At 39.0% G+C, this 25,132-nt stretch overlaps 1 protein-coding gene across 1 annotated transcript in view; it reads left to right on the top strand.

Annotated features, from left to right (window-relative positions):
• The window catches only part of Bank1 (B cell scaffold protein with ankyrin repeats 1), a 183,884-nt gene extending 161,885 nt beyond the window's left edge, over positions 1 to 21,999 (top strand). Inside the window, exons 11-16 of the mRNA XM_026784149.1 lie at positions 5,537 to 5,736; positions 7,815 to 7,878; positions 15,904 to 15,933; positions 19,566 to 19,615; positions 21,266 to 21,330; positions 21,576 to 21,999. Coding sequence (XP_026639950.1) covers positions 5,537 to 5,736; positions 7,815 to 7,878; positions 15,904 to 15,933; positions 19,566 to 19,615; positions 21,266 to 21,325 — 404 coding nt within the window. The 3' untranslated portion in view covers positions 21,326 to 21,330; positions 21,576 to 21,999. The remainder of the gene's footprint in view (positions 1 to 5,536; positions 5,737 to 7,814; positions 7,879 to 15,903; positions 15,934 to 19,565; positions 19,616 to 21,265; positions 21,331 to 21,575) is intronic.
• The last annotated feature ends 3,133 nt before the right edge of the window (positions 22,000 to 25,132 follow it).

The raw sequence follows: 25,132 nt of genomic DNA, 5'->3' as shown, positions 1-25,132 counted from the left end.
CGGATCTCTGTGAGTTCGAGGCCAGCCTGGTCTAGAAGAGCTAGTTCCAGGACAGGAACCAAAAAGCTACGGAGAAACCCTGTCTCAAAAAAAAAAAAAAAGAAGTGATAAAAAATACATATGCATCCCTCAAGTTAAGGAGATGTGGATGCTTTGTTTAGAGTTTATAAATAAATATACAGTCCAAGTATTTCTCAGCTTATCTTGTGGAACTTGGTTTAGGTGCCTACCAGTTCTCAAGCTCATTAATAGAAACAGGCGGACTGTAATCTGGCCATTGGCTAAGTCATTATTACCAAGGGGTTCTTTGCAATGTTACAAATTAATTTGCTGTGAAAATGTAGTATGCACCATGTCTCGGTCTTTTTACCATGAGAAGAGAAGAAAGGGCTGTGGAGATCACTCAGTAGGAAACATGCTTCTGGTACACACATGGACCTGAGTTTGGATGCCTGGCACCGTGTAAAAAGCTGGATAGAGAAGCTCATCTGCGATGGCAATGCTAGGGGCACAGAGACAGGCACATCGCTGGAGCCTGCTGACCAGGCAATCTAATCCAAAATGGAAAATTGTGGATTAGACTCAGTGAGAGACACTGCTTCAAAAATTAAGGTGGGGAAGCAACTGACCTTGACCTCCGACCTCCATGCATATGTGTAGGATGCACGCACACGCATGTGCACATACATAAGGAAGAAAGGAAGAAGGAGGAGGAGGAGAGAAAAATGGGAGAGAAAGACAGTTGGAAAAGGGGAAGGGGAAATGAAACAGAAGAGGAAAAGAATAGGTAAAAATGGACCAAGAATGGTTTCTACAGTCTGAGGTACCTGCAGTGCATACCCCTCAAGGACCAGGATAGTAGGTGCTCCATTGGGAAAGCCTATTTTCCTTACTATACAGCCAATATAATATCATTACAGAAAACTGTATATCAAAAGAAAATAATCTCTTCCCAATAATCATTTTTGAACAGTATGAATTTTTCCTGTGATACTTGCTTTTCTTCTGTGTGTATGTTTTTATCATGTATGTCCTTGCATGGGACTGTCCTCATTTTTAGTATGTTCTTTGTAATGACATGATATTTATCAAATATATGTTTCATATTCAATATTGGTCTTGTTATCTAACAGCAAGGCCTAATTAAGCCCTTTCTTTTTCCAAGTTTTAGTAAGAAGCATTCTAGTCGGTCACTCCCTACCAGGAATTCAGTGCAATACTGTTCTACAGATTCAAAAAGATTGAGTATAATAGGTTACTTGTTGTTTTTGTGGACATTATTCAAGTCAAATGAAAAAAATACTAAAAAGAAAAATTAATGGGATCCAAACCATTCGTCTGTGTGAGGCTTTTACAGTAAGTGACCAACAATGGTTTCAAACATGCAGCTAGCAGGACGACAAAAGCTTTTTGATGGAAGTGATGTAAAGATCACACTAAGTCTTCTAAAAGTAAACAGAAACAGAAAAATTGGATGGAAGAAACACCTGCCCTTACAACCTGCATTAAATGCTAACCTTGATGCCATAAAAGAGCCTATCAGCATTGCCAAGGTTTGCGGGTCCTGCGTTTAGAATAATGAGCCTGCCTTGAACGAGAAGGTAGTAAAGTTTCCAGATCATTTTTCTTTGGAGCTTGCCATGCTTAATAATAATTGATCAAGCCAGGTGCTTTATTATATTTTATATGAGAGGAAAATGCAGGTTTGTTGAAAATTAGTTTGTCCACAAGCTTTTTGTTTTTGTCTCACTTTTAGGACTTGAAATTGGAAACTTTTTTTTGATTTTTTTTTGTTTTATTTATGGGATTGCAAAGGACCAAAACATATTTCTTTCTGCACTGAGGTCATCTTATTTACAATTTAAAAGTTAAGAATTTGAAATGAGATGGGGCCATTGAAACGAATATTGTTAAAAGGATTCAGTTCTTTATTAAATTGTATGTGGAGGGGTGAGGGGGTCACAGTATGGGTGTGGTTACAGAACAACATTCTGGAGTCCCTTCTGTTCTTTTACCTTACATGGGTCTCAAGGGTCAGATTCGTGTTTCTAGACTTGGTGGTAAGTACCGTTACCTAACAAGCCATCTCAACACCCCCAGATGCAGTATTTTAATTCAGTGGAACCGGTATGTGGAGCAAGATTGATTGACACTTTCCTAGGAACGGTTTGCTGGAGATACCTGCTGCGAACATGGAAAACGTAGCTGCAGGGGTTTCTTGAGATAAAAATGGATTCTGGCTTGGGCAAAAGAATGGCAGAAGTGCGGTGATGGTTAAATGGTATCGCTTTTAATAATGATGCTGTCCTCCTGCTCTGGCAGGATGGCGCATAGATGCCACAGGCCCCCTGCATCTCAGGAGCTGAATTTGTATGGAAGCCTATATATGGTGTGGGATAGGAAAAGCAAGATCTCACCAGCTCTTTGTGCTTCTTGCTGCTCAACCAGCTAGCCTGCTGACTGGCTGACGCTCTCCATTTCTCCTGGGATTCTGGGTTCTGTCATCCCTGCAGGAGGATTTAGAGTGTAGAATCTGTTGACATCTTGTTAGTTCCGGGGCAATAAACTTCTGAAAAGGGAAGAAGTCCCTCCAGGCAACCAGAATGACTGGCCATGGAGATTTAGATGCAAGGAAACCATACAGCAGACTCCTAGTTCCTAGTCCTGGACTCACTGGGAGAGACTCTCCCAAGTCTGAAGTGGGCATTAGCGGTCAGTCCACACAGTCTAGGCCTGAGCACCCTTCGGGAAATTAAAAGGATTGCCTAGAGCTTAAAATGTCTTTCTTCCAGAAAGAAAAAAATCTTTTTCAATTCCATCAGTGACCCCACTGCTAGACAGGAGCACCACTCCCCCCGTCTCCCAAATCTTTGATGCTATGTTTGATGATCCAGTTTCTTCCTTTTTTTGAAGGATTCTTAAGGATTAGTGCCCCCTGCCCCAGGGCTAGGTAACCAAATACTAGCTGGATAGGATGTTTTTCTATCCTTCTGCCCTGGGCATATTGAGAAGTGACAGCTGGTTAAGAATGTGCTTCTCCTGAGACATTGCAATGAGCATGCTGGACTTGACGGCAGTACATAAAAGAGAAGCTGCAATCTCGCATGAGTCCCGAGCCCAGGCAGGTGGCACAAATATGTTGCCACTTGGTAACAGGAATTGAGGTGGTCTGCAAAGACCAGAGCCTCCCCCAGAGACGTGTGGGTCTATTCATGCCTTTGGTAATGAATTTCTCTGTATCCCGCCAGTAGGCTCCCCACTCCACCCTCCCTGTTCTCATGCCAGCCTCCAGTGTTCCATTGGCACCCACACAGAACATGGGGGCCTCTAATCTGTGCTACACAAAGAATACATGGCAACTTCCAAAATAATTTTCTTTTGAAAAAGAAAGCATTTCATTACAAGGAGAGTATGTGTTTACTTCCATCTTCTAGGGATAAGGTTTTAAATGACTCTAAGTCTCTTATGACATTTACATCTTTTACTGAGATCTCTTTTCTCAAAATTAGAGATAGAAACATTTTCTCAAAAAGTGTTTAATATTAATAACATTTATAAGCGGCAGGCCCTCAATTAAGTCATTCGTCCACCTAATCTTCTTATTATAATTGACTGTATTGTTACTTTCAGAAATTTGTGGGAGACTGTCGGAGAAATGATACTTATGTATAGTGTGTTATGACCAAGGCAGGGAAGCTAGCAGTTATTTCTCCATGGATACTTAAAATAATTAGAGTAATTCTGGAACGATGTGTGTATACATTGTGTACTGTCAGATCAGGAACTAATGTTTCTGTTTCATTAGTATTGCTTTGTGTGTAGAAGCTCCGGCCTCCTCTCCTTCCGCGGCTCATAAGGTGCACAGTGGGTTATTGTATACTATATTCACCCCCTCGCTGTTCTGAAGAACACTGGGATGTGTTACTTCTCTCTAGCTTTGTGCCCCTTCCTCAACCTCCACGTGTCCCTCCTCTTCCTCTACTTCCCAGCAGGAAGCTCTGTGAATTGTATCTTCCACCTGATATTTGCAGCAGTCTCAGATGGAAGGAAACTTGCAGGTCTTTTTCATGCTGTGTCTTAGTTCATTTAACATAATACCCTCCGGTTCCACTTGTACTTTGGGGTCTGCTTTCATATTAATTTCAGAGTTTTCCTCTAAACGTGTGAAAGATGTCCTTGTATTTTGATGACTCTATTGAACCTGAAGATTTTTCAGATTTTGTATGAATATTTTATAACATTCTTTCTTCCAATGCATGGACAAGCCTGGACTTCCCACGCTGTAGTGTTTTATCTATAATTTATATTGGACATTTCGCAATTTACATTTGCATCGGTCTTTTAGCTCTTTATTTATCCCTTCGTATCTCCCCACACACCTTGTAGCTCTTTATTTATCCCTTCGTATCTCCCCACACACCTTGTAGCTCTTTATTTATCCCTTCATATCTCCCCACACACCTTGTAGCTATTGTCATGTACATTGTCTCCTAAAGACTACAGGAGCTTGTGGTCTAGAGTCACCTATGTCCTACTGGGTCCCTTGGATCTATGAAGCAACAGTCCCCATTGCTAGTATGGTAGGGTATCTGTGAAGTACCAGATATTGGAATACGCACAGGTCCTTGCGTATAGAGGTCAGTATAATTCAGGCAATCGCTGCCTTCACAGGATGATGTCATGCCACAGAAGGGTGGGCTCTGGAGACCAGTGATGATGTAGAAGTTCTTCCTCCAATGAAAAACCACCGTGCAGGCTCTAGGTTACTAAATGATCTTCGTGCTGATGAATAGTGAAACTTTCCAGGAGCTGAGTTGGCAGTGTCTGTGCTGATGAGCTTTACTGAGACTCCTCCACCCCTGCTTTCCTCTGAAGAGGGTTTCCCTTCCCCACTAGGCAGGCTGGGTTACAGGTGCTGGCTCCTCCTGCTCTCATTCCATTTTGCTGTCTTAGTTTTCCAAAGCTTCTTAATGGATAGATTTCATGGCTCTCTGACAGTCGCTTACCTCAACGTGCAGCTGCCATCTTTTGCGAGTGTTTCCTTTGGGAAGAGGAGGCAGACCCTGCGCTCCTCTAGGTACTGTCGAGTCCCCATCCACATGATCTCATTTTACTTCTCATCAAAAATGGGCGAGGTGGTACTCCCTACAAATAGTACATCATTTTTACTTGGCCCTAACGTTTCACATGATAAAATGATTCTTTTCCCCTTTAAGTTAGAGGCTATGGACCACCATCCTTAAAAGGAAATTACATTAAAACACGCTTTCTGCTGTCACAATCTTCAGGCCACAAGCCTGAGATCTCAGTACTTTGGAGGCTGAGGCAGGAGGATATCAAGTATATGGTCATCTTGGGTTACAAAGTGACAACTTCTCTCAAAAAGAGTGAAACAAAAATTTTGTGCTAGTTCATTCTTCAACTCTGAATATATGGCTAAGAGCAAGAAAATCCAACGAGTTCTTCTGTAGAATGACTTTGTTTCAGTGTTTCAAACATTAATTTCCTATTAAAACACCCTCTTCTTGTATTGTAGACAAAGCTCGGATGGAAGGTGCAACCTTCTCCAGTACAAAGGGTTATCTGACCACTGGGCAGGAAGAACTGATCCTTGGGCAGGAGGAACTCATCCTCCTGCAGGAGAAAGTCAAGAATGGGGAAATGTCTGTAGATGAAGCTCTAGAGAAATTTAAACGTTGGCAGATGGGAAAGAGTGGTCTGGAAATCATGCAACAGGTAATATGATCTTCCGGAACATTCCTTCCCCTATGGATCTCCCTAGATTCTTTAAATGTTTAGTCTTCACAAGACATATAGACAACCATTCTTCTGTTTTTAACTAGACACTAAAGATGTTTGCAACAATCAACTAAATGCTTGAAGATAAATTCATTTATGTGAACTCGGTCTTGGCATCCATACATCAAAACTGCTTATAGTCCCTACCCTGGGTGCAAAGAACATTTGTTTTCTATTCTTGCTGAAATGAAGACAAAGCAGTCTCACAGTAGCTAAAACATATACTTAAAGGGACAAGAAATAGCTGACAACACATCAAGCATTTAGTCCTAAGTGTGATTAATTTTAACTTCTTTTCCCTTATAAAATATGTCACCTATGCCGCCTTGACTGTACTCAGTAAAAAGTATCTGCTCCATAGTCTACTTATCTCATAGGTTCACACTCCCAAAATATTTTAGGGTTCTCTCCTTTCTGCAGCAGGAAGCCTTCTTGCCTCAGAACGCAGTTTTTATGTAGCTGCTTGATTAAACACATATAATAAGCCAAGTTTGGACAAAACACAGGGAGCTAATATTAGCTGAATATTCTACCTCTACCAAAGAGATCATTTTTTATTTTAAAAGACAATGTAGCTTTTAACAATAGGAAAATGAGTCACTCGGATGAAGTTTCAAACAATATGGCATGTTGGCCAAAGCAGCGTAGGCGAGAGGACTTTCCAAACACGTCTGAGATCAGAGCTTGTCAGAAACCACCCACCTACAAGGGCAGATTCGGTTGCCAGTCGGTGGCAGAAATGGTCCAGGTTTCACAATACTAATCAAAGGCAATTGTTTTTTTCCAAACAAATGCTAAAGGAAGTGGAGGGTAGAGTTCCACACCTGTGCCCTGCCCATGAGCAGAACGGCAGCGCTGTTTCTCCATCCTTACCAACGCCATCACCTTCGTGGTCATTCTAGCCTGAAAATGGAGCAACATGTGTTCAGTTTCAAGCCCATGCAACTCATTCTGCTCCCAGGAACTGCATACACTTTATCCTTCTCAATCCCTTAAAAAATAAAGATTTCAATGCAGTTTGATGTGCTCCAGCTTGTTAGACATGCCTTACCTAGTCATTTTTGGAAGCACTTAGTTGCTTGTTTTGTTTGTATATTTATATCCATGAGGAAGGATTTAAGACATCGATACATGTGTTCACCACTCCCTGATATTTCATATGTTTTTCTATGTTCCTCTCCTGGCTACAAACATTCATTTGTATCCTGGAAATGAATTTGCCATCACTTATTGGGACATGGTATGCCTGGTGGAGGATTGTTCTGAGGAAAAGGGCTCATTTTCGTGTATGTAGCCAGAGTTTGAAGAGCAGGGAAGAATCACATCACATAGACTCCCCAGCCCTGAAAATGAGGCGGTGCCAAAGCTAAAGGCTCTGCGCCTCTCACCTTCCTCCTTGGCGTGCCCAAGGCACCTGGCTCCACTCAGAGGGGAACGTCTGCAAAGCCATGGAAATAACCCTCAGGAAAGAAGCCTTCCTGAAGGGGGATGAAGCGCTCTTAGGTTGTCTTCTCAAGAAATTTATGAAGTTCTAATGTGCTTTTATTTTCTGCAGAATATTTGGAAGAACAATATTCTGAGAAAAGGACTCTAGTTTCATAGTATTTTCCCCTGGGTCCTTAATTTTTTTTATAAATAGAGTACCAGGAAAGAATACGGCACATGGGGGCTGAAAATGGGCTCAGGAGGCATCCGGCCCCAGCATCCTGGTATAACTCTTCACTCCATGGAGGCACACAGCATGAGGCTAAGTGCTGCTTCCAAGCCTGACTTTTAGCTGTGATTAGATGAACTGCTGAGCCTCCCTGCTCCTCAGTTTCCATTTCTGTGAAACAGGATGACCGTTTTCCATCTCTTTCACGAAGAATAAGATTATGTGTAAAGTACCAAAGATATTTTAGACTTTTTAAGTATCGACTTATTACTAAGTAGTGGTTTGGGCACTGGTTAGTAATAAATGCTTTTATTTTGACCCTTTAATATCTGTATTATCTGTGTTCTGCACTTTTATTAAGGAAAAGCTACGCCAACTACGAGACAACATTATAGGGAAACGGCCCGAAGATGAAAACGCCTGTGGTGAGTGACAGTTGCCTGCTATTCAAAAATGAGAGTGTGATTGGATAGAAAATGTAAAGGCAGCAAATCCAGACAGATTTCATTCAAATCCACACATCTTCTTCCTTCCCACTCTCTGGCTAGAGACTCAGTATCTCTGGTTCATTCTCTGCCATCCACCCAAGAGTGCTCTACTGACCCATATTGACCAACCAATGCTCAACTACTTCTGTTTGATGTCTGTTTGTTTAACTTATGAATAAGATTATCTTGCTCTAGTGTATTTTTATTGTTCATTTTGTGGGCAATATGCAATCGTTGTCCATTATACATCCAAAGAGGTGGGTCATCCCAGTACATTCAAGCTCACAAAGCTCACAACTGTCCACATGTGAATTGCTTTACATTTTCTGTCTCCGGCTGACCTTTAATCACAACCACATCTCCTGGCAGTGCAATCCGCTTTCCCTTGCTGATAGGAGTTGCCCTGGGGAAATAACTAGGGTTAAAGGCCAATGCCATTAAGATGGCAGATCATCTCTAAAGACGAATGACATATCGCAAAATTGAAAGTAAATTGGATTATTGCTATATGGCCTCTCTTTTTCCAAATCTCTCCTCTTGCACAGAAAATTAAAAATAACTACTAAGAACAAGCACTTTAAAACCCCCATCTCCCCACTGTAAGTACATATTCCATACCTTTAGGTTGTTCATCATGTGGAGATTCACTGTGGGAAATTTATTCTCCTTCTTTTATTTGTTGGTATCTGTTTTCCCACAGAGAATTCTTTAGATCACAGTTATAGGAAAGCTTAAACTATAAATATACTTTTTAACATAATTAATATCATGAACAAGAGACTGATTTACACATAACTGAGATCAGCAAACTTGAATTATTATGTGAAAAAATACCATTTTAACAACTAATAAAATTAAATTCTAAAAATAATTTTATTAAAAATACTATGTGTAAAATATTATCTATCATATCTAAAGAGCACATATTAAATACTAATGCTTCCTACAATGGCCATAGTAGATGTCATTCATAATCTATAAATAAGAAAATATGATTTGAGAACTGGAAAGAAACACACAGATAAGAATCTACTATACAATCTTTGTTTGAACTCAAAAATCAGCACCAGTATTTTAACAGCAAATCAGTTATCTCTTCAGTCACAGTGGAACGAACAGTAGTGGGCATGCACTCCAATTATAAGGTTCTAATAGTGATCAAAGATGAGCAAGTGCTTTTGCCAAGTGGATAGTAAGCCGGTAAAGACCGTACTGTCAGTGGTAAGCAGACTCATGGGGGGGAATCTAAGCATTGCCCACCTGTCTGCCAAAGAAGCATTTCCTGGTTGTGAGAGGGCGAGGCAAGTCAGTCCCGGACCGAGAACATGGAGAACCTAGCTGAAGCAACTGAAACCGCTGCGGTGTGCTCAGAACTGGACGAGAGTGGGCGAGAGAGGAACTGAGTGGGTGTGTGCAAGAAGCATAAGCACTGGGAGCAGAAAGCAGAGGCCAGAGAGAGGTTGGGTAAGCTAGGCAAAGGCCTACGGGGAAAATCTTTGCTCCTGACCTGCCGGAGCGGAAGCATCCCAACACTTCTTGAAACTTGCAATTCCTGCTGTACCAAGACCCTAACTCAAAGTAACCTCTACTCATGATATACCACCTAGCAAGCCCTCAAACCAAACTATAAAATCCCTGAGAGAAACATAGCTTGTACCTCAGGCCTTCTGAAACACTTTGGAGCTGGGGAATACTGAAAAACAGCAATCAAACCTAGAAAAAGCTCATGTCAGAAGTTGAACTGCCTACTAAAACAAGATCCTACCCAGAACCCCCAGTATACAAGAGTTGTAATGCTCAACATTCCAACCAAAAAGTGATTAAAATTATATAAAAATCAACAGGAATCCCTAGTGAAGGGGAAAAAAATAGCTATCAATGGTAAGAAGTAAGCAGTCCCTGTTGACTGTTGTAGAAGAGGCCACTAAACATTGAGGCATCTCCTATAAGCATACTGAACTCATGCAAAAGACATCTCCAGGGGGATAAATATAAAATATCATGAGAAAATTCAAAACTAATTGAAATAGCCAAGTGGAAATAACAGAAACCAACATTAAAATATAAGAATAGTTTATAGATTATAAAGTCGGAGTATCACATATTACTGAGCATGAAGAATGAATGAACATGATTTATCCAATACTAGGGAAAATAGATGAATGGCATATAGAGGAAAATCTTAAGGATATTCACTAATATCTCGTCAGAATCCACACAGAGTTAAAGGTTATATGGTACTGTCTTCAAAGAGCTGAAATTAGAGGAGAAGCACACATCCAAAGAAAATAGCCTTGAAGCTTTTGCTGAAATAATGAAGATTTTACATAAATGGAACCAAAGGATTTCAGAAAAATTGCAAGGTAATAAACATTAAAGAATTTCATATAGGTAGAAAGAAATGGTAACAGAAATGAATTCAGATCCACATTGAGGAGATAAAAACACGTGAAATCATATAAATGAGGTATCTATAGGCTGTTATATTTTCTATGTTTTGGTAAACTATGTTAACTATAGTAAACTATAACAACTATTTACAGCAAGATCTGCAGATACGTTACAGGTTAGAACATGCGAAGGAGAAAGACATTTAAACAAACCACCTAAAACAGAGGCTGCAGTTAACTGGAAGTGGGTAAAATTTTATACATGATAAAGTGAAACGTGGAGAATGTGAAGTCTCAATCAGAACACAAGAGGAAGGAGGTAAAATAAGAAGTGTGAAGAGAAATATACAGAAGAAAACAGGGAGGAGGGCTTTACTATCTCAAAGTACTTTGAGAACCTAAATTTGCATATTTTATATAAATTTAAAAATAAGGGACTAGACAGAGGGCTCAAGGAGCGCTTGCTGCTCTTGCAGAGGACCTGAAAGCCACCCACAGGGCTTCCCAGCACCCATATGGTGGCTCACAACAATCTCTACTAAAGGTTCTGTCTCCCTCTTCTGACCTGTGTGAGAACTGCATGCATTTATTACATACGCAGACAAACACACTTAAAATAACAAAAAAGTAAACCTAGGAAACCAATAGAGAAAATTAGTTGCAGTATTAAAAAGCATTTAATTCTAAAGAATAAAATCAGGAAAATTGCAAAACTGATACATACACAAAACAGATAAGCAAAACTGCAAGAAAACAAAATAGCAGTGGTTGGAAAATTGAGTACTATCAATAATTGTGTTCAATGTTAATTTTAAAATAATGTTTTTGCTGGGAAAAAAGATACCTAAATTTAGGCACTCTACAAAATATATTTTTTAAATAAAGATTGCTAGGAAATGAAGGTCTACCACCATGCAAAGATACAGTACAAGACCGCTGTAATGGCCATGTAGTTACACGACAAAAATAATCTAAAGATAAAACCCATGGCAGGAGATAAAAGAAAACTCTAGATAGGAATAAAGTTCAGCAGGATGACATGACAGCCTAGATACTTCTGCCTTTTGTGTTATACGTACACCTATAAGTTTTATCACGACCAATGAATCAAAATTTCATGGCGGTATTCAGAAATGTTCTCACATGCTTCTCAGTAGTTAAATGAATGTATGATAAAAATCAATAAAGATACAGAGGCCTGAATCACAAGTAATTCAACCAATTTGACATTTACTGACTACGGCATGAAAACACGGAGCTCACGGACTCGTGTAAGACGTGCTTGGCTGGCTATGGAGATGGAGCATGCACTAAGTCACAGAAAAGCTTCAATACGGTCCAGAAGAGCAAAAAGATGAGAGAATGCCCCCTTTAAGTGTTGCAGATTCATTCCAATACAATGTTTCAAAAATAATCAAAAAGGATCACAGAGAATTATTTTGAAATGAAAGAAAGCTATTGCAGACAGGATACCAAATTTGTAGCATAAGACAAATTTCAATTAACATAAATTAGAGGGAAATTTATGATCATAGACGTAAAAAGAATATACTTATTTCTATGTGACTTTTGAGAAATTGTTATTATTTTATATATTCAGTAAATAAGAATTGGGTAGAGAGCCAGAAGAAGATAAAATGTAAACAGAGCTAACTTAACTAAACGAGGTTACACAGGACTACCAGGAAAGAATATAAATAGGAAAGACAATGCATTCTGAAGCTTGAAGTAAACAGAAACAGCAGGCTGCACATCACCATGCTCTCTGCTTCAATGACAGTGGACTGAACCTCTGAAACAGGTGCTGAAGAGCCTAAACTAAAATGGGAGCATATTACAACCCTCATCGAGAGCCTCAGTGTGAGGGTCATTGACCAAAAACCCACAGCTACTACATTATCAAAGCTGAAGCTAGAGCTGGGCTTGGACAGCCACAGCATCGGTCAGGGGCAGGTGGCCCTCTTTGGCTTCCAGGATGATTGCCTTGGACAGTATCATCCGAAAGGCTGTGTAAAGAGCTGTTACCATTCTGGTTCCACAATTGAAGTCACATTTTAGCCTTGCATCTGAGAGTGACACAGCTGATCCAGAAGACTTGGATGTTTAAGATGAACTCAAGGGTTCGTCTTCAAATCAAACTACCCGATGACCTTAGGCCATTATTGAGGATGCTGTGGGTACGTTGTGGGTGAACACACTCAGCTCCACTCTATCCCACAATTCCTAGAGCTCTTTCAGTCTCTGAAAGTGCAGTTTGTAAGGATGAAAATAGAAACTAAGATTAGTTGAAGAGTTAGTTCAAAAAGAGAAAGAGTTACAAGCTCTCCTTCATCAAACTATTGAAGGAAAAGACCAAGAAATTAAACCCCTGAAACTAAGTCCTGATGGAGAGATACCGCTGGATTTCCCATGTGCCATCCGAACTGTCCTGGCACAACCACTGAAGATGCTGAACGTACTGGCTGGCTGAGAGAAAATGGAGCTGATGCAGACACTGTAAGTCAGTTTCTGGCTGAATATTACACACTAGTATTGTTTAAAGGGCCCCAGACTAAGGGGACGAATGCTGTGCCAGCTTGACTTTTGGAACAAACGTGCCTGACTGTCACTGACTGAGCCTTCAGTGGAGAATCTGAATATTAATACAGGACTGATCTCCTTGGGGGAGGAGAAAGAAGCTGAACTTTAATTACAGTGTTTGTTTACTCATGTAAAACACACAAAAAAAAAAAAACCAAATTTTCCCAACTTCTAGTTTACAAAATTCCTAAGGACCCTTTGTAAAGGCTTTTAAAATAATCCAAGTTATAATCCTAACGTCTAGGATTGTTTCAGTCTGCACATTTTGATGGAGATGTTTTTAAGCTGGCAGCTATTGCATTTCAGCCAGATGTTTATCACGTAGCAGACATAACATTTTGTGTGACAGTATACCTCGGGAACAAAACCAAAGAGTGACTACAACTTTGTAGGATTTTCTTTGTATATGATGTGTCCTGAACATCTGAGCAGAAATGCATAATTTGGATGGTTGTATAAAGTTTTCTTTTTGGGGGGGGGGAGCATCTAAGTAATGGTTTCTCTTTATGCTAATTGTCATATTGACTGTATGTTCTAACTTAAGTGTCTGGCCTGAGTGTGTTTGTTGGGGGTGTTTATATACTACTGAACTGCACCAGTTGTACTGGAGCATAGTAGAGTTTGCTTGTCCTAAAGCTACCCACTGTGTCATATTTACTCAAAGTAAAAAGATTGCCAACATGTCACTTTGATAAAGCCAAGAAATTTCTTTTTTAAAAAAAAAATGGTAGATAAAACGTGCTTTACTCCAGTTTATATGCTCATCTCTCCACATAGCTGTTGTATAACAATTTCAAAGTGCCAGATATTCTAGGATTGATCTAACAAATACATACACTACAGACAATGGCAGGTTCCTATTATCAAAGACAAGAGTAGCAGCCAAGTTAAAAGAAGGCTGAAAAAAAAAGAATATGTGCATGTTTCAACTCTTTATTAAATTACAATGACCTAAACATTTCCTTAGATAAAATGACTCCAAAGAAGTAAAAAAAAAAAAAAAAAAAAAAAGAAGGCTGAAAAGAACTTCATGAGGGACCATTGGATTCAAAGGCAAATGACAACAAACCATAGTGCTAACGTATACATTTCAGAGGAGTAAGTATAGAAATAAACACAATCAGATATTTACATCTAATTCTGTCTGCTGAGAGGATTTAAGAACAATGACAGGTCAGCTCTTACGAACACACCTAACACCCAGATCTTAATTAACAAAAGCAAATGGCCAATGATTGTATAAAAGATGCTTGACATCATTCATATTCCGGAAAAGACAAAGTCAGTCTCAATGAGATGCCAGTGAACAACTGTTATGAACATGACTTTTAAAAGGCTGCTGGACCAACCTAGCTATAGGATGTGGGACTGGATGTCCATGATTGCTGATGGAAGGCTGAAGTGGGGAATGACTTTGAAAAGGTCGGATATATGCTTAGTCTGTGGCCTGGTGATTCCAACCCAGGATTTTTTAGTTATAAGTAAAACCTTGTATCCGCCAAAATACCTATTTACAAAGACTATGGAAGTTTGATTCATCATAGCTGGAGACAAAACGTCAATAGATGTAATTACATTGTGCCTGTGTGGTATCTAGTCTCATGTCAACTTGTCACACAAACTAGAAGTATCTGAAAGGAAGGAAACTTAATTGAGAAAAGGCCTCCATAAGATTCAGCTGTAAGGCATTTTCTTAATTAGTGACTGATGGGGGACAGCCAAGCCCATGGTGGATGGTGGCATCTCTGGATTGATGGTCCTGGGTTCTATAAGAAAGCAGGTTGAGCAAACTATAGGAAGCAAGTCAGTAAGCAGCATCCACCATGGCTTCTCCATCAGCTCCTGCCTCTAGAATCCTGCTGTTTCAGTACTTCCTGTCCTGACATCCTTCAGTGATGCCCAGCAGTATGGGAGTATGAGCCAAATAAACCCTTTTCTCCCCAACTTGCTTTTTGGCCATGGTGTTTCATCACAACAATAGAAACCCTAATGAAAACAGCCTGTATTTATGCTGTAATACCACCTAAGCAGTACAACTAAATTCATCTATGCACAATACAAATGAATTCCAGCCAGGGCGCTGAGTGAAAGGTCCAGGCACAAAGCAAACCATGCTTAAGATTCGATTTAGCTGGTGTCTTAGTTAGGATTTCTATCGCTTTGATGAGACACCATAACCACAACAACTCTTACAAAAGAAAGCATTTCACTGGTGCTGGCATACAGTTTCAGAGGTTTCCTCCATTATTGTCATGGCAGGAAGCATGGTGGTATGCAGACATGGTGCTGGAGAGGCAGCAGAGAGTTCTATATCTGGATCTTCAGGCAGCAGAAAGAGAGAATGAGCCACTAAGACCTGACTTGAGCTTCTGAGACCTCGAAGCCTATCACACTTTTCCAACAATGCCACACCTCCAATAATGCTGCTCCCTATGAGTCTATGGGGGTCATTTTTATTGAAACTACCACAGCTGGCTTTCCAGACTAAAATAATACAATCAACACTGATCTATAAATCTGTATAGCTTATCAGCAAAGACTGTGAGGAATAACGTTCTGATGAAGATTAACAAGGGTTCTGAGTGTATATTCTGTGACGAGGAAACCTGTTGGATTGGTAGGCACACAGTTAATGGGTTTGTTTTTATAAATCATCAGCTTATAGATTCACTTAGAAATGCTTATACTGTATCATATGCAATAATGAAAATCAGATGTCTAAAATGAACAGAATGTTTCAGACTAAAGGGATATCAATGCACAGAAGCAGGATTCCAGCAGCTGTCAATCAAGTGTCCGACCATAACACCCCAGGAAAAGTCAGGAAGGACAGATGTAATGAGGCTCGGGTTAACACATTATCCAGAGAGAGGGTTAGTATTTTCACCTTATGTTGTAAATTTCAGTCCCCTCAGAAACAGTCATAGAACAATAAAAAGGTCCATTGGGATAAATATTAAAGCAACCTCACAGAATGTTTTTTGTCTTGTAGATAAACTCACCATTGTGCACCATCCAAGTGGTAAGTGTTAAGTATTAAATTAAGGATTTAAACTATAATGAAGTACACGTTCGATGTTTAGAATTGATATAACCCCAGCAGTTTTATGTTGGTGTATACTTTGTAGAGATTGCATATTTATGTGCAGAACCACCTGGCATCAAATATAAAAGTGCAGTGCCTCTACAGCAGCAAGGTGCATCCCATCATAACAGAGGAAAGGGACATGGTGATTTGGCCTGTTGTGCCCTTTGGCACCTAATTCGAGCTCTTGGTCTTCATCTGTTTTTGGTTTTTTATTTAGCATACAAAGTGTTAGATACCATCGCAACATTTTCAAACGTGATTTGTCTTTGCTGATCTTTCTCCCCTCTCTTCTGCCCTACCATACTGTGCCCCTTACGTGCCGTCACCCTCAGCAGCCTCCTTTTCAGTTTCATAACACATTTGTTCAATTGCTCTCTCTCCCCTTCTCAACACCTCCTTTCCCCCTCCCATGATCCCTTTTCTCATTGCACAGCCTATATATGTATGTACACAGAGAAACATTAAGAGCCAGGATCAGCATAGGAAAGACAGCACACACAGTTTTCCCTTGGGTTCCTGGGGGTGGGGAGTTTCATTCTAGAGCACCTCATTTCTTTAGTTCTTTTTATTTCTACCAGTGATTTGGTTTGTTTGATTTGATCTTGTTTTTTTTTTTAAGATATTGTGAATTAAATGTTTTCGCCAAATTCCTTTCTTGGAAAGTTTATTTTATACACACACACACACACACACACACACATACATACATATATATGAATGAAAAATGATGGCTTCTATTTGTTGGTTTTGAACCCTGCAACATTGTGCCATGTGTTTATTAGATCTCAGAGGACCCTGCTGGAGTTTGTCTTTTAGAGAATCATGTTATGATTAGGAATAATTTAACTTCTTTTACAGCTTTATCTTGTCTTGCTGGTTTTGAACACTATATTGAAAAAGAGTGGATTGATTACCCTTGTCATTGCCAAGATTTTAGGAAAAAAATAATCTTTCAAATTGTGCATATTTAGTATAAAATTGACTATAGCTTTTTTATATATAGTCTTTATTAATTTGAAGTATGTAATTGTTATTTGTAATTTCTCCAGGTCTTTGTAAAAATGCCTTTTCTGCCGCTTTTGAGACGATCATGTGACTTCTATCCTCAATTTTAATTAGACTATATAATATGCTTGGTGATTTGTATGTATGACCAGACTGAAAGTGTAACTCACTTGGTCATGGTGTTTGATCTTCTTAATATGTTTTTCAATTTTGTTAAGAGTTTTTCATATGTAATTCATCAAGGAAATTAGTCTGACGTTCTCTTATTATGTTGTGTCCCATTCTGGCTTCATAGAATAAGTATGAAATGTTGCCTTCCCTTTGTATTTCTTGGAATATTTTGAGACATATTAGTGTGAAATTCTCCTCTTCCTGGGCTTTTCTTTGTGGAGATTTTTAGTTTTATCAACCTTGCTCATGTTTTCACAGAACCAACTCTTCCATATCTGTGTAATATCCATTTAGTCTATTTTGTTAGCTTTCACTCTAATCTTTATTCTTGTCATCTGCTGGGCTTAGGCTTGGCTTGTTATTCAAGAGTCTTCTGGTACACCATTAGGTTATTTGAGATTTCTCTTACAGCTTTAAGCTGTAAACTTTTCTGTAGAGCTGCCTTAGCTGAAGCTAGAGGATCTGGTAGGGTGTGCTATTGGTTTTTGTTGTTATTCCTGAGTTTTAGTATCCTGCTACTCATTCCAAATTACATTATTTAGTCTCTGAATGTCTGTTGTTTCTGAGGTTTCTCTTGCTGTTTGTTTATATTTTTATTTCATTGTGATCTGATAAATGCAAGGAAAGGAATTGTCCCAAGGAGGGCTTTTTGTATTTAATAAGGATTACTTTGTATCATATAATGCAGCCAACATATTTATATCATTAGAATGGAGTAGTGAAGTCTCCTGCTAGTATTGTGCTGCCACATGTGTGGTCTTCTATGTCTTTTAGTGTTTATTGTATAACATGCCAATATGCACTTCACACATATTTACAGTCGCTGTGTCTACTTAGTGAATGTTCTCTTAGTTAATATGGAAGATCTCTATCTCTCCTGACTAGTTTTACTCGGATGTCTTCTTTAGCAAGCATAATAATTGCTATGCTTGCTTCTTGTGGCAGTTTGATTAGTAGGTTGAGTTTCATCCTTTCGGACTCAGTTTTTGGATGCCCTTCTAACTAAGTGCATCTTTTTTATTGATTTTTATTGAGCTCTACATTTTTCTCTGCTCTCCTCCTCACCACTCCCCTCCTCTTCAAATCTCTCCCAAGGTCCCCATGCTCCCAATTTACTCAAGAGATCTTTTCTTTTTCTATTTCCCATGTGGATTAGATCTATGTATGTCTCTCTTAGGGTCCTCACTGTTGTCTAGGTTCTCTGGGATTGTGATTTGTGGGCTGGTTTGCTAAGTGCATTTTTTGAGATAACAGATGATTGAATCTTGTTTTTAAATGATTGAATCTTGTTTTTAAATGCAAACGGTTACCTAGTGACATGTTAGAAATTGAGACATTCTTCATTTAAAGTTATTGTTGAGAGGGGCTTGCTCTTTGCTATTCTATTGTTTAGATTGGAATCTTGCTTTTCCTCCTATTGTGTTAGCTAACCAGCCCAACCCCAATACTATGTTACACAGCATTGATCCCTTGCCACCTCATCTTTGTGTATTCTTCTCATGGCATGAACTCTTTCCTATCTTCACATGGACGAATCAGTCTGTTTTCTCATATGTAAAATGTAACTGAAAAATGTACGTGGGAATTCATTATAAAGAATGATAATGACTTATGGAACCGGAGTCTGATAGTTGGTATTGGAAGTCATTGATAGGGGAAATTAAATTTGTGCTCCACTAACCGAGTCTTTCATATGAATGTAATAAAAAGAGGAATATTTGAAAAATGTTGGGAGGGAAAAGAAGAGTTAGAAGCCAGATAGAGACCTATTGAACAACCAGTCGAAACCGGTAACTGTGAGAGGGATAAGCAATAGGAGTACAGTGTGTGGCTCAATGAAAATGGGGGGGTCTCAGCCGGGCGATGGTGGCGCACGCCTTTAATCCCAGCACTCGGGAGGCAGAGGCAGGCGGATCTCTGTGAGTTCGAGACCAGCCTGGTCTACAGAGCTAGTGCCAGGACAGGCTCCAAAGCCACAGAGAAACCCTGTCTCGAAAAACCAAAAAAAAGAAAAAAGAAAAAAAAAGAAAATGGGGGGTCTCATGGTAACATTTGGGGAGCAGTATAGTTGCCAGTGGGGAGCCTAGAATACTGTGATTTGCAAATAATTAGTTCTGACAAATGGTGAAAAAAAATAAAAGGGTTTTAATTAAATAGAGGTTGTTAATACTAGGGTTTGAAATTTTATGTCTAAAAGAACTGACTTCTCAATGTACTCCTTAATATACTATATGAATATAATGTTCAGTTTATCTAGTACACTTGTAATATGTCCTTGTTACCAATTTAATTTCTATTTACTTATATTCCATGTTTCATATTATTTTCATGATAAATAAATGAATTATTATTTTATTAATTGAAGAAATAATCAAAGTCTATATTTATAGGTAATACTGCCCACAATGATATATTGTACAGTAGTCCCTTCAACAATAAGGTAAGTTCTGTTCCTTTTAATCTTTTTTAATACAAAGGAAGACTTTCTCTGCTGAGGAATATAAATATTTCCCATCTTATCTATTCTTTGAGCCAATATGAATCAGAAAAACTAGATAATCATTATATTTAAAACCCATGAGAAGTGTTGGGCAGTGGTACCATACATCTTTAATCCCAGCACTGGGAAGCAGAGGCACAAGGATCTCTGTGAGTTTGAGGCCAGTCTGGTCTATGGAGCTAGTTCCAGGATGGCCAGGAATACACAGAAAACCTGTCTCAAAAAAAATCCATGAGTAGAAACTTAAGGAAATTTATTATTTAGAAAAAATAAAGATGGAACTCTTAGATGGAAAAAACCAAGTATAGCTGGATTCAATGTGTCCATAAAAAATAAGTGTTAAAGGAATTGTGAGCACAACAATTTTAACAATAAAAATCTAATGAGAATTTTATTCAGGAAGTGTAGTCATTATGGTCAATGTATAGGAAATATATAGCCCCAAAGTATTGATTGTGCAAATATGTAGCATTTCACATCAGCGATAAGAAAATGCTAAGAGAATAAGAAGATCATTAAGACAGAAGAGATTAACTGAAAATCAAGACACTTCAAGACATCATAGTTAGTGTCCTGACCACAAATACTTTATGAAAACCACATTATTTCATCTTCCTGCTCATGTGACATGGAAAGTGTTTGCTGTTATCAAGAGTGACGTTGCTTTTTAATTTCTTGCTAACATAAAGGATTAAAAGTCATTGGCAAGTTCCTAATGAAATCATTTTAATTTTCCAAAGTTGTAGTAGCCCTTTCAGTTTCCCTGTTTCAGATAAGGAATATTTTTATCATAAAAGTCCTTCATGCTTCAAGAATAACTTGAAGTGCTTGCATTTCTGGATTTCGTGACCTACTGTAGAGTATGCTATAGGCTCTCTGCTTATTGGAGGGCAGAATTGCAGACCGCACTGAGGCACAAGAGTTATAAAAACACTTTGTCACCAGTCAGTGCTGGCGCATGCCTTTAATCCCAGGATTTGGGGATGGATTTCTATGAGTTCAGGGCTAACCTCGTCTAAAGAGCAAGTTCCAGGATAACCAAGGCTACATAGAGAAACCCTGTCTCAAAAAAAAAAAAAAAAAAAAAACTGTATCAAACAAAGATCCTTATTCAATATCTGAAGGACAGAAAATAAGATATATTTACACACTTTAAGGCTATACTGTATATTTAATTTAAAGTATATTTAAAATATAAAGTCTTTAAGACTTGAGAAATTTTGCATAAGTGTAAGTTTCCATTGCTTAGCTGTTTCCCCTTAAAACTGAAGCAAACTTTGAGCCAGGTATGATGTATTGGACTCTAATCCCAGCATTGGGGAAGCCAAGGGAGGAAGGGAACAGGTCCAAGGTCAGCCTAGAGGACACAGAGAGATCCAGCATCTGGAGAAATCAAACCCTAAGACTGCCGTGGAGCCAAGCTTCACTGTGACTATTTCCCTTTAAGATAGAGAACTGTCTAAAAGTTACCTTACAGAGCTGGGTTTTTTTCCCCAGAATGAAAGGCAACTATGCTTTATAATGTTTCCTTTTGAACCTTAAAATGGAAAAGTCTTAGCTCTGTCTCATTTTTTTATTATTAATTTCTAGTTTCCTGCTCGACTCCAAGTTGAAAAGGAATTTGGATTCTCCTGCAAGAAAGATCATTAAAGAAGGTAAAATGGTAGTTGTCTCTTAGGAAACCTAAAAAGGCCATGTCATAGATTTCAATCAATCATTTAAGGAGTCTTTAAGTATTTCATTGTCTTCTCTGGAAGCATAAAGAAGCTTGCTCTTTTTCCAAACTAAAGGAAAATGTTTCTTCGACAGATTTATAGATGTAATTTTCAGCTCGGAGGTAAATATGCATTGATGAATCATCATCCCTAATCCATTGCCTGTGATGTGGTCTTATTTTCAGATTAATATCTTTAAACTCAACAACTGGCAAACATTCTGATATCTGGACGAAGCAAGGCTGCTGTGGAGTGCCTGATCTCTAGGACTGATCTACATGTGGAAGAACACAGAATGTGCCTTTGGATTCCAGACTATGTTATCATCACAATTTATTAGGACTTAATGGAGACTGATAGCATCTTCTGAAAATCCATTCATTTTGTCACTGAAGCACCTAGTTTTTCTGTCTTGAAAACTAAAGACAAAAAAAAAAACAGAAAAGTTAAATGCAGTCTGGCAAAATTAAGGAGCCAAACTATATCGATTATTCTTCCTACTCTTTGTCCCCTTCAACTAAAAGCTTATTTTATATTTGCCTTTTAAATGACAGTCAACTGTCCACCTTTCTCACATTTAGGGCATGATGTTCTTGTTACATCGTATTTCCAGACAGCTTCTATTATTTAGTGCCAGTGTGCATGTGCCTTTGAAATGCACTTTTATTTACATTTTCCTCTGTTGATGATGTTTTGCTTTTTCAGTGCTAACCAAGCACACTGCCACTGAGCCAGTCTTCAGCCCTCTACGTTGTTTTCTGAAGTCACCAATTAATGGTGTGCTGCCTGCTATTTCAGAACAGACATCACACATTGGTTGTGGTGTTCATCCTGTCCTCTTTTAGAAAGACATTTTCCCATACCCCCATCCCTGAGTCCTTACTAAATGTTTTTCTCTCAAATTAATAAAACATTTTTACAGCATGTGTTGTTTCTTATTAAGAGCCAGGAGACACCGTCCACCTGTTCCTCAGACGTGGTCATCAGCTCAGACTGGAGTGCAGGTTAACCAGACCCTGATCCTCGGGCTGTGCATACTGAATCTTACAACTACTGCTGATTCTCTAATTTATTGGGATTAACAACTGAATTTTCCTGTCTGTCACCTTAACTACCAAACAAACAAAGTGTAGCTGATTTCAGGAGATGGAAATGATGTAAGAAAATAAATACAAATGATTGCTTTTCTAGTTTCCAAACAGTGATAGGAATATCTATCTAAAACATTTCCAAATAGTTTCTAGAAGTTCAATCAACTAATAGAAGGTGCTTTTGATTATGACCTTTTAGGAAATCAATTCAGAAATGGAAGATGTTGCACACACATTTCTATAGGTCGTCTTTGTCTCTGTGGGGTGTCTCAGCCAAAGATTTAGGGAAAACAATAGAAAATATTGATATATTTTCCAGATCCACTAAATTTGAACAACTATATCATCTTTACACAAGATCTCCCACAACAATCTATGGCCAAAGCCCAGAGTTAAATCACTGGCTTTATTCTTATTTAAAATGTGAAATTTAATGATGTATAAAGTGGCAACTTTGATATTTATAACACATTAATTTACTTCTCTGAAGTTCAGTTATATGCCAGAGAGAAAGCCTGGATTTTATTTGAGTATTAATGACAAAAGTTAATGTTAGACACTCTTAAGTACTGCACTTATAAACTGGGCTGGCATAAACTAAAGATAACCAAAGTGGCATCTTTTCATATGCTCTGTGGCATTTGAAACGTGACTTGTTCATCAAGACAAAGACACATAGCAGAGGAAAGTTGGAAATAACTGCCCTTCTCCAAAAAGTCCCTTTTCTATGCCTCCTGTCCTTGACCCAGCAGGGTTTGTCCGGTATGGAGATAGTTAGAGAAGGGAGTGATGGATTGTCTTCTTCCCACATGTTGTATGAACATAACAGATAAAAACTAAGACAAGATGAAGGAGGTGGAAGTATATACTAAAGTCTGGATGTACAAGTTTGTACTCTCACCAGCAATGAAGGAGTGTTCCCCTTGCCCTACATCCTCTCCAGCATGAGCTGTCACTTGTGTTTTTGATCTCAGCCATTCTGGCAGGTATTAGATGGAATCTCAGAGTTGTTTTGATTTGCATTTCCATGATGGCTAAGGATGTTGAACATTTCATTAAGTGCTTCTCAGACATTTGAGATCCCTCTGTTAAGAGTTCTCTGTTTAGATCTGTACCCCATTTTTACTCCGATTATTTGGTTTGTTGATGTTTAGTTTCTTGAGTTGTTTATATATTTTGGCTTCAATGGAACTAATCTAGGACCTTGGCACATGTTACAGTTGGGTAGTTTAATCTTCTTGTGGGACTTCTTGAGGAACCGGAGTTGTCTCTGACTCTTTTTGCCTGCCTTTCGGACCCTTTTCCTCATTTTGGGTTGCCTAATCCAGCTTTAATATAAGGGAGGTGCCTAGGCTTACTGCAACTTAGTATATCATGGTTGGCTGTTACACATAGGGGGGCCTGCGCTTATCTGAAGACAAAGGAGGAGTGGGCTGAGGAGAGAGGAAGGTCTGGGAAGAGAGAAGGGAGGGAGGAGAAACTGATCAGGCTTGAAAATTAATTAATTTTAAAAGTAGGGATGATCTGACTGAAAGGCTAAAGAGTAACTGGATGCTGTAAATGAAGTTCAGTGAATCTTTCCACATAGTGGAGGAGGAACAGAGTTTGTTCTAAAAAATGCAATCAAGCCATAGATTCTTGAAATCAGCACTTCCCTCCACTATCCTGAGATGGAACTGACACTTGATAAGACAAATAAAAATGTTTTAAAAGAGCAAGTAAAGTGGATGGGGTGCAGTCCCCTTAGGATATAGGTGGCAAGATATAGGAAAATCTAACAATAGGGTTCCGTGCTTGCTGTTGTGGCCACACCAAATAGCTTCAGTTGCCTTATGAAGGTGCAAGAGAGGTGGAGAGAGGAAGTGGGTGTGATCAAAGAAAAGTGCATGTGTGAAACCATCAGACTTACAGCGGCAAGAAGGTTCATCAAGGTGATGTCACTGCACAAGAATGGGAAAAGTTGGGTATGGTAGCGCTCACTGGTACAGCAGGGACAGGAGCTGAGTCCAGGTCCCATAGGAAAAGTTGGGTATGGTAGCGCTCGCTGGTACAGCAGGGACAGGAGGACCTTGGAGACTGCTGGCCAGCTAGTCTAACCAGTTTGGTGAGCTCCCACTTCAGCAAGAATCCCTGATCCAGAAAATAAGGTAGAGCATTACAGAGGAAGACACCTGACATAGACCTTTGACTGCACGCACACACACACACACACAGGCCCTGCACACATACACACCTCCACACACAGGCAATAAATCAAATACAATGAAACCCACGATGCTGGACAACTTACATATGTTTTAAAAAGAATCTTCTCCAAGCCTATTATGATGGTTAATCTTTTCCTATGTTTCTTTTAGTTGGAATAAAGCACGTACTACTGAAGATGTATAGTGCTCTGATAACTGCTCATGTTTATAGACACCAGTGTGGTCACCTCTGCAACTACACACAGATCACTTCTATCACTCCAGAACCTTCTTGTCATGTCCTCTCATTTGTTACCCTTACCTAAGCTGAACATTATCTTCTAGTTTTTATTAAATCTGTTCTTTGACACTTTATGCACATATATATATATATATATATATATATATAATGTGTTCTGCTTACACTTACTCTCAACCCTCGCCCATCTCTCCTCTCTCTTTCCC

This window comes from Microtus ochrogaster, chromosome 21 (genome assembly GCF_000317375.1).
Source record: "Microtus ochrogaster isolate Prairie Vole_2 chromosome 21, MicOch1.0, whole genome shotgun sequence".
Taxonomy (NCBI): domain Eukaryota; kingdom Metazoa; phylum Chordata; class Mammalia; order Rodentia; family Cricetidae; genus Microtus; species Microtus ochrogaster.
This window is presented reverse-complemented; position numbering and strand designations above follow the sequence as displayed.